General features: G+C 43.6%; 2 protein-coding genes across 2 annotated transcripts; one reads left to right on the top strand and one right to left on the bottom strand.

Moving 5' to 3' along the window:
- The first annotated feature begins 368 nt into the window (after positions 1 to 368).
- On the top strand, positions 369 to 1,667 carry exosc6 (exosome component 6). The gene has a single exon (XM_062547736.1). It carries the CDS (start codon positions 579 to 581, stop codon positions 1,404 to 1,406), a length of 828 nt encoding a protein of 275 aa, XP_062403720.1. The 5' UTR covers positions 369 to 578; the 3' UTR covers positions 1,407 to 1,667.
- Positions 1,668 to 2,756: 1,089 nt separating this feature from the next.
- Positions 2,757 to 15,801, bottom strand: tgm2l (transglutaminase 2, like). The gene is made up of 13 exons (XM_062547735.1): positions 15,663 to 15,801; positions 12,902 to 13,078; positions 12,352 to 12,585; positions 10,331 to 10,449; positions 8,927 to 9,055; positions 7,866 to 8,043; positions 6,856 to 6,997; positions 6,096 to 6,199; positions 5,647 to 5,889; positions 4,957 to 5,223; positions 4,500 to 4,660; positions 4,034 to 4,170; positions 2,757 to 3,041 (listed from the first exon to the last, which is right to left on the bottom strand). Exons 1-13 carry the CDS (start codon positions 15,673 to 15,675, stop codon positions 2,879 to 2,881), a joined length of 2,067 nt encoding a protein of 688 aa, XP_062403719.1. The 5' UTR covers positions 15,676 to 15,801; the 3' UTR covers positions 2,757 to 2,878.
- Between the last annotated feature and the right edge of the window lie 1,562 nt (positions 15,802 to 17,363).

Below are 17,363 nucleotides of genomic sequence, written 5' to 3'. Positions count from 1 at the left end.
TCTAAAAAATGATTGGTTAGGAGAGCTGTCTATTTAAGACAGACCCGCCACCAGGGTATGTTCCTTTGCGCGCACACAACGTGGAGTTGGATGATGCAACAAAAAAGTAACAACTCAGTGACTGATCATTCAGGAAAATGAAGATAGGCCTACGTAATACGTTATTTGAATGAATATAATACATTTGATTTATATAGGCCTGTTAAAAGATGCTGCCAATGAATCACAACATATGGTAGAGGAAGGGCGCGACACTGACAGAATTTCTTTCAGCTTTGATAGAATTGATTGAAATGATGCAGTCAAATAATCAATTAATCAGGGCATTTTCTGCAAACATTTTCATCACATTTCGTAAACCAAATCTGGCAAGTTTGAGTTTCGAAAGCAAAATAACAGCACATCTGCTGATAACAGGACTTTATTCTAGGTTTTCATATAATAGCGTTGTCCTCCAACCAGCAGATGGCGAAACAGTTTGAGTTGTGATGTCAGTCGGTCTTGTGTGTTGTGTCTGAGAACAACTTCCGCAGTGGAGCATTTGGATAGGATCACCACGCGGACTGGAAAGAACGAAAATGCCTGTAGATCGTAGGAGAATTCGGGGTCCAGATGAATCTCATTCTCCCTATCATTTCGTCTCCAAGGAATCTCTGAAATCCCTCGCCTCTGGGGATCGCCGTTCAGATGACAGCCAGCGCGGCCCCTTGGACCTGCGTCCGATTTTTGCGCGGTGTGGACTGATCAGTCAAGCCAAGGGCTCTGCTTACATTGAGGCAGGCAATACCAAAATAATCTGCTCCGTGTATGGGCCCCGAGAAGCTGACCGCAGAGACGAAACCGACATGAAATCAGGACGTCTCGTCGCTGACATGCGGTTCGCCCCGTTCGCCTGCCACAAGAGAGGGGCATGGGTGCAGGGTAACGAGGAAAAGGATATGTCTCAGGGCTTACTAGAGAGCCTTCGGCCAGGTGTCTGCTTGCACAAGTACCCCCGCTCTCAGATTGACGTTTGCGTCATGGTTCTGGAGAGCGATGGGCCAGCTCTGTCCCACGCGGTCACCTGTGCATCCCTTGCTCTCGCGGATGCTGGGATCGAGATGTACGACCTGGTGTTGGGGTGCACCGTCCGACACACCGGAACAACGCAACTACTCGACCCCACTTTGGCAGAGGTCCAGGACGACGAGGATGGTGGTTTCGTGGAGAACCAGGGAAGTGTGACGGTTTCGCTGATGCCTAACATGAATCAAGTGTCAGGCTTGCAGTCTGACGGTGTTATGGAGCAAGAATCCCTAAAGGCAGCTGTTCAGGCGTGTATTGAAGGCTGCTACAAACTGTACCCTGTCATTCAACAAACCCTGCTGAAGACAGTGCGAAAAAAGGCACCTCCCTCAGAGAGCTGAAGTTGTTTATGGTCCAAGTTTATGTATCTAAAGTCATCCCCTTATAATTTTGTAATTTGCAATAAACACACGTTTTAGAATGTGTAGAAATATATTTTTATTATTGTAAGCAGTATGCAATACGGCACTAAAAATGCTGATAATGCATGCAAAGCAAAACTAGCTTCACAAATATAACATGTTTAAGGAGTACATCATTTTAGTGCAAATATTATAATGACCCTAATCATTTTGTAAAATAAAATCGAAAAAGTATCAGTATCACATTTTCAGTAGGGATGCACCGATCCGACTTTTTCAGTCCCGATACCGATACCGATGCCTGGGCTCTGCGTATCGGTCGATATCCGATACCGATCCGATACCATTGTTAATTAATAAACTGTATACCTCACCATGTGGAAAAGACTAAAGGCATCAGGCTTGACTTCATTCTTCATTCTTTCCCTAACTAAACATTACTTTCCCCAAAAAAATCTAACAAAATAACACTTAGATATAAAGGTAATGTATTATTATTATTATTATTATTATTAGCCTATTATTATAATTATCATCATCATTATTGATTATATTACTAGTATTAAAAATAAACAGTTGTACACCAGCAGCAACTTGGAACAGCATTCAAATTCAAATTCAAGTTCACAGTTATTACTAAATAATAAATCTAACAAAAAAACAATTTTGCAGATAAAAATCCCATATTAGTGACATACATTGAAACACCCCTGCCAAAATGGTGTCACCCGCGAAACCCCTCTATTTACTCATAGTGGTACGGTCCCGCAGTTTCCCTACGATAAACTAATTAGTTCACACGGAGTTTGAATGCTGGTAAACGGTAGAAGTTGTACGTTTTATCTAATAAATTATGAGTTTTTAACAGCCAATTTGAACATTTGCATGTCTTTATACCAAGAACAGTTTATACAGATGAGATGAAAATGACAATGTGTTTAGTTTGAGTAGCCTATTTTGTTGACTGTTACACATTAACGTGTTGCCTAAATGCAACAAAACGCATGAAGATCGTAATTAATCTATGACAAATGGTGGTTAGTATAGATATTCTTTTGATCCTATGACATAAATTTGGTATCTGTATTTATCCCATCCATGAATTTAGACACTCAGAGCACACAGTGAGGTGAGGCACACTCTAACCCGCAGCAGTGAGCTGCGCTAAATGGCTGGTTGCGCGTCATGGCTCAGCCTTTTTTTGAGACTATATTAAATTCGGATCGGCCCATGGATCGGCTCATTTTTTCCGATCCCCGATCCAGCTATTTTGTTCATATCGGGGCCGATATCCGATCCAAATATCGGATCGGTGCATCCCTAATTTTCAGTTATGCTGTTGGACAGATTTGTTGGAAACTTCAGTATCCAACTAGTACACATGGGATAGTTGTTTTTTTTCTGTTAAAAAAACACATTTATCTAACATGATAATCGTGGTTTTGTGTCAATCATGTCCGGTTCCATTTCTTTCGCCGGACGATCACAGTGGCCTCCCCCTTCACATCCCTCAGGCGGTCTGAGTCGAAGTCCACTACCAGTTTCCGCAGACCAGGGCGCATGGGTTTGAATGAGAACTTGACCGTCACTTCTTCACCTGGTCCGATATTTCCCCTGTGTGAAAAAAAGTAGACTGCAACAGTAAGTGGTAGAGTCCTACAAGGCATGAAATATCGCCAGCCTATTTGTGCATCACAGCAGGATATGACCACCACAGAATTCCCAGACTTTTAACACATTTCAACGTGGACGCAATGTGTTCGCCAGGAAATAGTTTAGGCCTGCACGATGTGTTTGGCCCAGAGACTTATTTTCATTTCTGTCTCTGTGGAAGTACACTTCCAATGACGCAAAAACATAGACCTCCTATTTCGGCTCCTCATAGTTCTACAGTTTTATTTATTTTATTTGCAAATTCCATTTCACATATTTGGAAGAATTTACACAAAGCCCTGCACAAATGTTTGCTTCACACTGGCTAATCCGACAAAAGCAACCTTAGAGCCACCCAAGGCTGTCTGGCCTAGCGAAGCATTTATCCTGAATTTAGGTTTGAGACCATGATGATATTTACCCTGGCGTCTGGAGCGCAGGCTTACATGTGGTAACATTTGGCCTCATTGAGTGTGTAGAGGGGCAGATCGCCTTTGGACTGAGATGAGCAGCTTACGTCTGTTTGTGTTCGTGTGTTTTGGTGTGGGGGTATAAATTCTGTTCCCTCATGTGTGCCACAGCAGTCCGACCGTGGTCGAAGCTACATGTCCTGCCAAGGTATCTTGGCCTTGGACTGTTTCTGACCATTCTTAAAGCTACCGCAACTGGAAAAGTTCAGATCTGGAGAGTAAAAGTACTACTGTGGTTTTACTCAAACCTTCACTTAGGCAGCTGATTTGTCCATTAATGCTATTACCAGCTTGAAAAGCACATTAAGACGATCAGTACAAACTCAAAGGAAGGAACTGTCCTAAATCCTAAAAGATAGCCTACACAGATCCTATGCAGTTTTGTAGAGCAATTTATTATTGCTCACACCGACTTCCAGACTCCTGGTAGATGTTAATAGCTAATGACAAATGCATGTTATGACACACAAGGCTTGCACTTACGGAGCAGGGATCTCTGTAGCTGCTGTGAGGCCAGCACCCTCCACTGTGAACACACCATCTTTCAGGGTGACTGGCAGCGGGTTTGTGAAGGTTATGTGGGCTGTCACCTTCCGAGATACGACTGCTTCCCCTACAACCTGAAGGAAAGCATAACCATGGACAATCAAACATCTGACTGTACTGGTTCCCCTCAGCAAGTACTCACCAGGTTTAGACAATATTACTCAACATCTACTGTTGTAGAATGTAGATAGATGAATTGACCAAGGCACTCTTCCAAAAAAGTTTAAAAAGCTTTAGTTCATGGGCTTAATCTTGAATGATCATTAAAAATGCCAACATGTTTCGACCTTCGCTAGGTCTTCATCAGGGAAAAAAATAAAAAAAATAAAAAATATATACTGTTGTAGCTCAACCTAAGTACAGTATGTATTTGCCTTCATGTATAAGGCGAGTTCCTGGTCACCTTCATAAGCAACTTTGGCATCCGCAGAGGGATGTTGACCTCCTCCAGGATCACGTCTTCCTGATCGTTCGTCTTGACGAAGGCAGTCACCCTGATCAGGTTATGCTCAGACACACAAGCTCCATAGTGGTTGTAGCGAAGACGCAGAACTTCTTTGTGAGCTGGAACACCCAATTGAAAGGTGATCAATAATTATAATTCACACATTGACGATCACACTTCTAAAGACAAAAAATTGTGAACGCAGTGCAGTACTACATGTACGATTATATATTTTAGCTCTGTAATGCTTTAAGCAGTACATCATCCTGTGGTACTGAAGTCCTTAATTGAATCCAGCACATCATTTAAGGAAGTCCTGAGGTGCTTCATGTAAAAGCAGTTATTTCAGTATTAAAAGTGGATGTGTTCTAGCCGTGTGTCTTGGCCAGGCACCAGGCACGGCCGAGTGACTCACCCCTCTGGGCAGGAACCGTGAGGCGAGCCGTCTTCTTCTGGCACTCGCCCCTGTGCAGGCTGTTGTAGGTCACTGTGGTGGACACGACCGTGAGGTGAGCGCGTGCGTCCTCCTCGCCCGCGTTGCGCACCTCCACGATCACGTCGAAGTCCGTCCCGTGGACGGCCTGGGCATGCTTGATGGACAGCTCCAGCTGGCCCTGACCACCATTCGGTTGGGAAACCCTCCTGCCGGCCTTCTCGAAAACTTGACGCTCTTTCTCTGAACCTGAAATAACAGCAAACAGGATTCGGAATTGGTTGGACTAAGAGCCAGTGCATCTGTCTGAAACTATTTAGAACTGTGAGCTGCTTCATAGTGATTTGAGATGTGGTTACACAGACAATGTAGCTTTCATGTGACTCTGTTGGCCTGGTTTCCTGGACATGGAATAAGCCTTGTTCTAGAAACTAGACTAAAAGAGTGAAGAAGAGTCTTGACCATGAGTCTTGAGGCTTGACCATGTTTTTGAAACTGGCTCTATTTTAGTAATCAATGTAAAAGCCCTGTGTTGTTGATTCATTTCTACAACAGAGGGCTAAATGTACAGGTTTTCACAAATTACAAATGATTTTTCATGAAGCCCAAGAGATTGAACATTTGTACGGTTACATTTTTAACTGCGAAATAACTCTCTTTTGACTGGATCACCTTCTGGGTATTTGTAGTGTGCAGTGATGTCCTCTCGTTGATCGCCATAAACGCTCTTTGTGCTGATATTCCGGCCCACTGTCCTCTTGTTGACCGAGGCTTGTGTGCGCTCGCCATCCGGGTGGACAACCCAAAACGCCAGGTCGGCGTTCACCTCAGCGAAGATGAACGGCGCGTCGTATTTCACACCCACTTCTCCCTCTCGTATCGCCCGCACAGGACAAGGCCCACAGCAGTACACACCTGAGAGGAGACAATGGACAATGATTCTCTCTCTCTCTCTCTCTCTCTCTTCCTCTTTTGGATATATCTCTCTCTCACTCTCTCTCGCTCTTTCTCCCTCATTCCCTCTCAAGGTCAACTCAACTCTATTTGCTCAGGGTCAGCATGCGGATGGAATATTCTGATAATTATGTACATAAACAGGGATCAAATTAAATTAATCCTACCATCACTTCTCTCTTGGGGCGTAGGATCGAGAGCCTGCCACCCATCATTACCGTCTGGAAGGTCTTCTCGAGCCATCCAGGACTCCACCCAGCAATGGTAGTTCCTGTGCACAGAAATACATTGCCAAAAGTATTGAGTCACCTGCCTTGACCTCCATATGAACTTCAGTAACATCCTTTTCTTAATCCATAGGGTTTAATATGACATTGGTCCATTCTTTGCAGCTATAACACTGATGTTGGAAGTTCCAAAATCATATTAAACCCTATGGATTAAGAATTGGATGACTGAAGTTCATATGCGGGTCAAGGCAGGTGACCCAATACTTTTGGCAATATAGTGTAAGATCAGATAAGATAATTAATGAAATGTGTCTTGGGCATACAGTGCCACTCACAGAGGATGAAAGGGAGATAAGCTGATAGCAAAAATAGCTCCATTAGTTTCGAACAGGGAGATGACTAAAGATAGTATAGTAGCAGGTAGCAATCATAGAGTCAGGTATAAATGACATGGGTGTGAGCATAGACTGTATGTATATATAATATACAATCTATGGGTGTGAGAGTTCAGATGGGAGCATCATAGAGTCAGGTATAAATTACTGTAGGTGTTAGAGTTCAGATGGGAGCATCATAGTGTCAGGTATAAATTACTGTAGGTGTGAGAGTTCAGATGGGAGCATCATAGTGTCAGGTATAAATTAGGTGTGAGAGATCAGTTTCAGAGGGTGACAGGTCAGGAACTCATGCTCCTCACCAGACCATGTCCTTTCTGCCGCCAGTGGAGATGCTCTCCATGTTCTCATCGAACAGGTAGTCGATCATAAGGTTCCCGTCGGTGTCGTGGGCGGAGGAGTAGTTTGTGATGCAGCGGGTGGGGATGCCCAGGCATCGCAGAACTGCAGAGTGGAGATCAGAAAACCAGTCAAACACAACGGAATGACATGGCCTGGTGAAGTAGGGAGGTCGCAGAGCAATTACACATAGTGGGGAAAAATCTGGTGTAACCATCTGCACATGTTGAATCTATTTCAATTCAATTTCAATTTAATTTCACTTATAGAGCAATAACACATCCTTTTGTTGTTTTGTTTTGCTTGTTAAAAATCTATGCATGGCATTACGCAAGCATATGTTTGCAACCTCTATTAAACTAATAGCTGAAATATTCCCAAACATATTTTCAAATCAATCAGGGGGACTGAACACTGTGCAGTGATACCATGTTAAATGTTGTTATTGCACTCATTGTTATGTTGTGTTATTCACTAATTCTTATTGAACTCTACTTTTTTAAAATTCAAACTAATGCACTTATTCTTATTGTACCCTACCTTTTTTATATTGTCCTAGAATTGTTGAAAGAATTGCATTAAAGGGACACTTCACCGATTAGCATTAAGCTTTGTATCTTTAGAAAACCAGTCATGTTTTTGAATGGTCGTGCATCATTCCCTCAGTTTGCCTTGAGATGGGAGAAATACGGATTTCAATGTTGGACTTCCTGCTTTCAATGATGTAAAAAAATTACATCATTGAAAGCAGGAAGTCCTATTCATGGGCTTCATTGAAATCCGTATTTCTCCCATCTCAAGACAAACTGAGGGAATGATGCATGACCATTCAAAAACATGACTGTTTTTCTAAAGATACAAAGCTTAATGCTAATCGGTGAAGTGTCTCTTTAACTGTTCACCGTGCTGTTAGTCGCTTTGGTTAAACAAGCATCAGCCAAATGTACTTTGATCTCAGTCACTGATGGCTGACCTGTGCAGGCCACCCCAGCGAACACCCAGCACTGCCCGTAGCGCACTCTCTCCGCCCCGCCCTCACTCCACTTCCTCAGGATGGGCGCGCTGCCGGTCCAGCGCGTGGGCGCCACGCCGTCGGAGTAATCGCCCGTCCAGTTGCCCGTCAGCACCCCGCGGTCATCATTGGAGTTCACCTACCGGGAGACAATAACACGTCCTGTTGGGGTTTTTTTTTTTGTTTTGCTTGTTAAAATTTCATTACATCATGTTCATAGCATACTGTAATGTGCTCTTAAAAGCTCACAGATGTATGCGGTCTTCTAAACTATCATTGCAAATGACGCTACTAAAGAGCTAAAACTTTCCATCCCTTAACTAAAAGTGGACGTCCGTGTGTGTGTGTGTGCGTGTGTGTGTGTGTGTGTGTGTGCGTGTGTGTGTGTGTGCGTGTGCGTGTGCGTGTGTGTGTCTGTGAGAACTTGGGGATTTGCAGGGTATATCTGATCTGCTTCACTCTGCCCAGTTTCTTTCTATGCTGGCACATCCTGACCTGTTCAGCGGTGATTTGCAGTGTTTAGTTTTGTCAGCTGTATAGTTTCATGGGCGATGGCATCCAAAACAAATAGTGACGGGAACTCAACAAAGTGCTCCAAAAGCTGGCAGTCCCACAGGTTACGCGACACACTGAGCTGCCAAACAGCGTGGAAAGAGGAGACATGGTCCAACACAGTCCGAGTATCCAACAGCCAGAGTGGGGCCAGCTCTTGAAGCGAGGGTGTGCCATTGTATTCATCAGTCACAGCTAGGTGACATCGCCTGGTTTTCAGTAACAATTTGTGATTGGCTCCTAACTCATGTGACCTCAGACTACCAACTCAACACACTCTCTTAAATCCTGGGCTCTGATGGCAAGAGATCAGGGCACGAGTACACAGACATTTTAGTGGTCTAACAAAAAAAAAACTCAATGGCACAAAAATGCATGTATTTAAGAGTAAAACGAACAAATATGTGTATTGTGCAATATCCAATAGTTTTACAGCACCAGGAGTGCCTTCAATGGTGGCAGAGACTTACCATGGCAGTGAGGGTTCTGCTCACATAAACAGGATTGGCTCTGTTCAGAGTGTCCATGTCTGGGTTCTTGAGTGCAGTGGGCGAGTTGTCCAGTATTTCAAAGCAGATGTCCACAATGTCCTTTTCGAACTGCGGGGTGATGGAGAGGCTGTTTGTGTCTGTGGCTTTTTACGTGTGTGTCAACTGTCACAGTGTGAGTTCGCATTACACTGATCTAACCGTTCATCAAAATGCTGTCAGCATTTCAACACTCTGCCATAAATATTCATATCTCTGCAACTTCTCGCAATAATATAAAATGGCATTAAACAGCAGACAACATTGGATCATTCTTGTTATTCACTTCCAGTAGTTGTTTGATTTGACATCTTGTTTTCACTAGGTGGTGGCATTCCCCCACTGGCAAACAACCCATCAGTACTCAAGACCCTCTTGTTTAAAGCCACTCTTTTCTCCCTCACACGTTCATTAAGTTCAAGTCTCTAACAAGCACCATTCCCTCTTTCAACTACACCCCGCCTTTCTCTCTCTCTCTCTCTCTCTCTCTCTCTCTCTCTTTCTTTGTCTCTCTCTCTTTATCCCCTTGTGCCCATTTGGCAAGCTTCAACTGGGGCAGAATAGGCTCTTGTTTGTGCATGCTGACATTCCCACACACCCCATGCAGAAATGCCTTGCATCCATCAAAGACCATGTCGGGGACTGGCCGGGCGGCTGCCCTGCCACCCAGATGTCACAATTCGCACTGCCCACCGCCGCCGCCTTTGGCATCGGTGACAGAAAAGCGCTGACTGCCTGCCCGCATCCCAGCTTCCACCCCTGTGCCAAATCAGCCCACAGGGCCTGTCACCTTGGGTTAATCCCTCCAGCCAACACTGGTGCTTTCCCAGGCCAACATAAAGACTTGGGCTGCATGTGTTCCAGACCATTGCTTCAGTTCAATGTATGGCCGTGGTCTTTCTGTGCTTTGTTTGGTCTTTTGTCTGTATTCATGAGGCCTAATCAAAAGGATGCAGCCAGGTCAATACCGGGAGACTACAAGAGCTTCTAAAGAGGGCAGGAGAGGAGTAAAACCACCTGAATCACAGTAATGTGCAACCCACTTCTCAGCATCAGTTGTCTATGTTAACTGCACTTTACCTAAGCCTGACCACTAGTTCAATGGATAGATGTAGATCAATAGATAGATAGATACTTTATTGATCAAGGTCCCAGTAGCTTAAGACACCACACACAACATACACTACAATGTAAACAGGATGATAAAATAGCATATCCACATGACCAAAAAGAACAGTCAAATATACTAAAGGTACTAAAAGAAGGATCCGCATGAATGTACTAAGGATGTATAAGCATGAGGCGCTTGCAGTGACAGGGAATGTGCAGCAACACCTGTGCGGTTACCTGTCCAAAGTTCCATGACAGCGAGGTGATGTCGTTCCAGGCGCCTTGGTACAGGATGCCGTTCTCGTTCAGGATGTACTCCTGCAGGAGTCCCTCGTCTGGCAAGTACACCGCGTCAGCTGCAGGACAAAGAACATGTTGGTGATGGAATCCCTTATCTTCCTAAAGAAATATTCAGAACATAATGGTGATGTAATCCCTAATCTTACTACAGAAATATTCAGGAGTATTCACAAATACTTGGTAAAAGCAGATACATAAATGCATTTGAGCACGTCTATGGATTTGAGCTTCTCTCTCTCTCTGGTTGTTTATGTGTATGCTACATTGCATGCAAACAATGTGTGCCTATGTCTGTGAGTGCATGTGCATGTGTGTGTGTGTGTGTGTGTGTGTTTGTGTGTCTGTGAGTGCATATGTATGTGAGTGTGTGCACCAGCTACAGGTCAAAAACCCACACCGGTGATGTAATCTCATTGCACTAGAGAAGCACACCCACAAACGAAAATCCACATACCGCATATGCTCTGTGGCGTCTGGACAGTCAGGTCAGTTAGATAACTCTACCGGATGCATACTGACCACATAGAGGACTTTCAGAATGTCACAAGATCAAGATAGATACAAGATCATGGTTGGTGGTCATGACCGATAGAAATAGTCACTGAGGAGACCAGTAATGATATAGTGGAGAGGGTGGGATAACCTATCCTAGCCTATTCAAGCAGAGGGATGTGTTCCTGGATTAAATTGGATTGGATCTGTGCATGGAGCATTGAAGAAGGCTCCACAAAACAAATCTATGCATAAGTGCATGCATATGCACATGATCAACATGCTGTCACATACTTGGAGGACCTGTTGAAAGTAGTTTAAATGAAAGGTTTGTTATTTTCCATGGTTAGGACTGAGCCAGGAAAAACAAGACAAGAGTCCAGTCCGTGTTCCTTGCTCAAATTCAGCTGAATTGTAAACTTGGAGCGTCGTAGAGTAATTCCTCCTAACTCCTATAATGCTCTGTGCGACATGTGCTCCTTTGGAAAACGAAGATGAAAAAAGATGTCCACTCAAAAAATGGCCTGGACGGAAAAAGTTAGAAAAAGTTGGTGATTCAGGGCATTTACTGGAAATCTGCATAGATACCAGAGAGGAGCTGGTGTCAGCACCCGCCCTGTCTGTCAGAGTGCAGTGTGTCAGAACTACTGTAGGATGAGAGAGTGAGAGTGGGGAAGAGGAAGAAAGAGCGAGACAATGAGGGAAGGAACCGAGAAGTGCACGTGTGTGTGTGTGTGTGTGTGTGTGTGTGTGTGTGTGTGCGAGAGAGAGCAGTAGTCAGTGGTTTCACCTGAACCCCTGTTGACTCAGTCCGACTCCATAGTAAATACTTTTTTCTGAAGTAAAATATTGACGGTGATGAAGCAGCTTTACACACACACACACACACACACACACACACTGGGTTGCTCCACCAAGCTGGACCTCACTCGGAAGTGTGATGTCAGAGGTCACAAACTCCAATGAATGGAAGTATTAGGTGGCGTGGGTATGTGTGTGTGTGTGTGTGTGTGTGTGTTTATGTCTGTGTGAGAGAGAAAGAGTGAGAGGGAGAGACGGAATAGAGATGGGAGGTGGCCATTCCTCTGTTCTATAAATACAAGGTCCTGATGCAGACAAGAGGTAGAAACGTGAAGAAGCTTCACCGATACAGCAGAAACCTGAAGACGGATCCATACTCTTTTAAGGACGTTTTCACGCAGGATCAGAATCCACTGGGATCTACTCATTGCTTGATGGAGTCACATTCAGAGCAATAAGAATGACAGACAATGGTGAGTAACCACTTTTCTATTGGACATTGCATTAAATGGGTGAACTGTCTGTCACGCCAGTGTAAAATGTACTCTAAGAAGTGGCGAGATTATATATATAATAATGTGTGTGTGTGTTTGTGTGTGTGTGTGTGTGTGTGTGTGTCAACCCATTCTTCAGCTAAGGGCATCACACTCCGACCCCAGACCCACCTTTGCACCAGGGGTTGAAGAGCAGGTAGAAGCTCTCGGGCGCGGTCTCCTCCAGGATGTGCTCGTCGGGGGAGAGCAGGAGCAGGGCCAGGCTGTAGAGGCCCACGGGCGCGTCCGCCGGGCTGTGCACCGTCACCAGCAGCTCACTCTGGGCAGCCTGCTGGCTGAACCACCACTGGCCCGCACCCCGCGCCTGGTACTCAGAGACCTTCACCGTCACCTCGCCCTGTTTGCCTGCGCCACGCATGAACAACACGCATGAACAGTGAACACACACACACACACACACACACACACAATGCATGCAGAGACACCAGGAGAGATATGAAGAACACAGGAAAGAAAGAAAGAAAGAAAGAAAAATATCATTCACTTTTAAGGTGAATTCGAAATGCTTGTTTATATTTAACATAACATTTAACTAGGTTACAAATGCAGCCAAGGTGAAACAAAACCAAAAACACCAAAACCACTCCTGCCTTGGCTACATATTTGAAACCCAGTTAAATCTTAGATCCAAATTTGTGAAGGCTGTGTGTGGTCAATTCACCCAGTCGGAGGACGAGGCTGAGCTGGTACTCGGGTGCCCGGGGGGGAGCACCAGAACACTGCAGGGCGATGGAGAAGGACTGCCCCCTGCGCACCAGCAGACGGTCCACATCGATCTCCTCTGTGCGGTGAGCATGGTTGTTCACCTGGCTGCACAGGTCCACTCCTGTGAATACACCTGTGGTGGGCAACAGCTATTAGCTATTTAGCTAACCCTGGTATAGAAGTTATTCTATGCATGGTCCCTGTCAAACAAAACCAATAAACTAAACTAAACTAAACAACACAGCACATGGTCATCAGCTCCAAATAACACATGTGAGTGGGTCGCAGAGGTGCTCACAAGCCATGTTGTCGAGTCTCAGGTCTTTGAGCTTGAGTCCAAGTCAAGTCTCAAGTCTTTCAGTGGCAAGTTCAAGTCAAGTCTCAAGTCTTTTGTCACGAGTCCAAGTCAAGTCTCAAGTCTGTTGTCACAAGTCCAAGTCAAGTCTAAAGTCTCTGGCCATCTGATCTGTCCCCGACACTATATTGTTAAATCTTATGAATTCAAAGCATGTCCTTTGGCTACCATCCATACAGTACAGTACAGTAGCATATCAAAATCAGATATAGCCCAACTTTATGGGGTCTACTGAAATGCAATCTGAATAAACACACATTAAGAACTCTGTTTGAGTTTTTGTTTCTCAATAGTTTATTTAGCTTATATCTGCATGATAGGACTGACATATAGGCCTACTGTTCTGGGGGAGAGATGGCTCTAAGCTAATACTACAACGGCAGCCAAGAGTGGATGTGAACTTGTGACATGAAAAATATCACGTATGCTTTAATGGAGCTAGCATGGAGTCTCCACCTAATCTTCTGCTACTTAAGACATCCCTCAAATTCACAGACCTTGTGAAATATTAACCATATGTCAACCATATATCAACCTTATGGCCAACTGTAAAGATGCCTGTTCTCAGCATTAGCACAATGATATGCAAAGTTTAATGTCTATTTTACATTTATGACATTATTTTACAACGAGTAACTGCCCTATCTGGGTGCGTTTTGAGATGCCTGATGAAATTTGACGTTTAACAGACATCATTTATCCTGGTGACACACCTTGCATGTAGCTGTTCGCTTATTATTTCCACTGTGCACAAAGTTATTGTAACCGAGTCCCAAGACCACCATTGTATTGTTAACCAAGTCTCAGACTCGAGTCCCAATCTCTGGGTCCCCACTGGGTCGCTCAAACAACCACTTGAGTTCAGTTAAACTAAGGACCCATTTTTATCATAAAGTATTTATTTTTACCACCAATTATGTTAACTTTTATCTTGGGATTAAGGGTTTTTCCCTTGATGTTTTCTTGTATTGGAGGGTACTTGTAGGTCTTTTAGCTTTGGATGCAAGCTTTTATGAAATGGTTAAAGGTAACTGTCGTATATGCAGGGATGCAAACAGGTAAGGGCTAAAGAAAGGTGAGCGTGGAGATGCTGTAGTGCAGCGGTAGCACTGGTGCTCCATTCCATGAGCACCAGTTCCATTCAAAAAGCCCAAAGCCCAAAAATATAAAAATGTGAGAACATTGTGTGGAGATAAAACTGTCCACAATGGGGTTGTACTTGTTGTCTTTGTTGGTCAGGAGTGAGATGGTAATGAATAATGGAGCGACCAGATAGCCTAGAGACCAGCCCAATCTTAAGCCGCTTAAGAGTGCCCAGACCCATTCTCAATTGAGACTCAGTTGTAGAGTAGGGTTGGCAGAGTGCCAGCGGGGAAACAAAACAACATTCTGCTTCTAGTCTTCTTCTTCTACACCCTCAAATAATTTCTCCTTGGAGCTGCACACATCTTGTAGGTGACCTATTTTGATATCAAAAAGGTGATTCTCACCTCAAAGGTGGGAAGTTGAGAAGATGCAAGCATGCAAAAGAAAAAAAAAACTCTTTGATCCTCTGTCACTCATCTTATGCTTGATAAAGGTCAGACAGGTCAGACTGCTGGAGTACTATGAGCAGCCCATTATCACTCAGTCAAGAGCCCTCATCCATATTTTTAGAGATGATGTGGACTATTTACAATCCTACCAACAGACAAGGCACACAGCACAAACTTAACTTTAGTCGCACGTTAATGTAAAAGTCTATCATTATGTTTTCCTTTTTTCCAAATTTAAGCCATTCTAGGTGACAGTTTTAAATTCCTACCCTACACACTGCACAGTAATGAAAGCTATAAAGCTAAAAATGAACTGTCTCGTAGGGGTTAAAAACATCTCTCATTTTCTCCTAGTAATTACACAGTGGAGGCCAGGCTGGCTTTGCCAATGGTCTTTATGTAATCTCCAGGCAATGGTAAATGCGGTGCTCTGGAATGGCAGGACAAATTGGCACAGTGCACTGTTGGCCAAAGGCCAGGGCATACGTCTTTGTACTCATATACAATGGTCCATATAAGAAAAAAGACTCACAAATGCAAACGCATTCATTTGGGAATAACACAAATAGTTTATATTTTGTTTCATATTTTACATCCAATGTCCAAAGGCACTGCTGTTAATGCCTGACAGAAGTTAAAGTAAACTTTTCAGTAGTACTTGAGTATGACAGCAGCCTTGTGGTATATGATTAGAGACATACAGTATATATATATACACATATATTGATTTCCACAGGTCTCTGCCACTTCTTAGAGTACATTTTACACTGGCGTGACAGACAGTTCACCCATTTAATGCAATGTCCAATAGAAAAGTGGTTACTCACCATTGTCTGTCATTCTTACTGCTCTGAATGTGACTCCGTCAAGCAATCAGTAGATCCCCTGTAATTCTGATCCTGTGTGAAAACGTCCTTAAAAGAGTATGGATCCGTCTTCAGGTTTCTGTTGTATCGGTGAAGCTTCTTCACGTTTCTACCTCTTGTCTGCATCAGGACCTTGTATTTATAGAACGGAGGAATGGCCCCCTCCCATCTCTACTCCGTCTCTCCCTCTCTCTCTTTCTCTCACAGACATAAACACACACACACACACACACACACACACACACACACGCCCCCTAATACTTCCATTCATTGGAGTTTGTGACCTCTGACATCACACTTCCGAGTGAGGTCCAGCTTGGTGGAGCAACCCAGTGTGTGTGTGTGTGTGTAAAGCTGCTTCATCACCGTCAATATTTTACTTCAGCGAGAAAAAAGTATTTACTATGGACTGAGTCAACAGGGGTTCAGGACAAACCACTGACTACTGCTCTCTCTCGCACACACACACACACACACACACACACTCAATTCTCGCTTCCTTTTCTCACTGTCTCGCTCTTTCTTCCTCTGTCTCTCTCTTCCCCACTCTCACTCTCTCTCATCCTAGTTCTGACACACTGCACTCTGACAGACAGGGCGCTGACACCAGCTCCTCCACGGTATCTTGGCAGATTTCCAGTAAATGCCCTGCATCACCAACTTTTTCTAACTTCTTCCGTCCAGGCCATTTATGAGTGGACATCTTTTTTCATCTTCATTTTCCAAAGGAGCACATGTCGCACAGAGTATTATAGGGGAAATACTCTGACGCTCCAAGTTTACAATTCAGCTGAATTTGAGCAAGGAACACGGACTTGTTTTTCCTGGCTCAGTCCTAACCATGGCAAATAACAAACCTTTAATTTACGGTAAACTACTTTCAACAGGTCCTCCAAGTATGTGACTGTGACAGCATGTGGATCCAGTTTAAATCATGAAATCATATGTTTTTACAAAATGACATTTCTATCCTTAAACCAACCATGAAAACAAAGAAACTAGTATGATCTATGTGATTTCAGGCAGGACAATGTGTCTTTTATTAAGTGTCTTAACTTATGTGTCTTATAAATAGTGGATTGCCCACAACAGCTTACTAATATGTATTGAATTTTCAAGACAACTACAAGAGAAAAGGTAAAATCTGTTTCTGACATCTTTATCTACCAGATGTTTTTAGCTTTACACTTACTGAATAATGTTTTCTTTCTAAAAAAATTCTGCTTCTGTTATTTGGTCCTTTACCAACTGGAATATTACTGTAGATGGGGCTACAGCTGTTTTTGACTTTGTGGTTTTATTACTGTGCTATAAAGTCTACAATTCCATCTTAATTTATTTCAATTTAAAATAAAGTCCATATATATATACTGTATATATATTCTTTGTTTACAAATGTTATGACATTTACATATGTCTGCTTGTACAAGTGAATTCACTTCACAGACTGTATGACACAGACTTATGTGATAATTCAGACCTGCATCAAACCCCCAGACAGTGAGTGAATCAATGCTTTGTGAGTGTGTGTGTGTGCGTTAGGACACTGCCGGTAATTTCTGAGTTTGCTATTTTGTCTGGTCACCTCAGGAGGAGCCAGCAGAACTCTCTGAGCTCCCTCAAACCTGACGTAATTTCCCAGGAATCGGACTGGGGCATTGT

This window comes from Sardina pilchardus, chromosome 10 (genome assembly GCF_963854185.1).
Source record: "Sardina pilchardus chromosome 10, fSarPil1.1, whole genome shotgun sequence".
Lineage (NCBI taxonomy): Eukaryota > Metazoa > Chordata > Actinopteri > Clupeiformes > Clupeidae > Sardina > Sardina pilchardus.
This window is presented reverse-complemented; position numbering and strand designations above follow the sequence as displayed.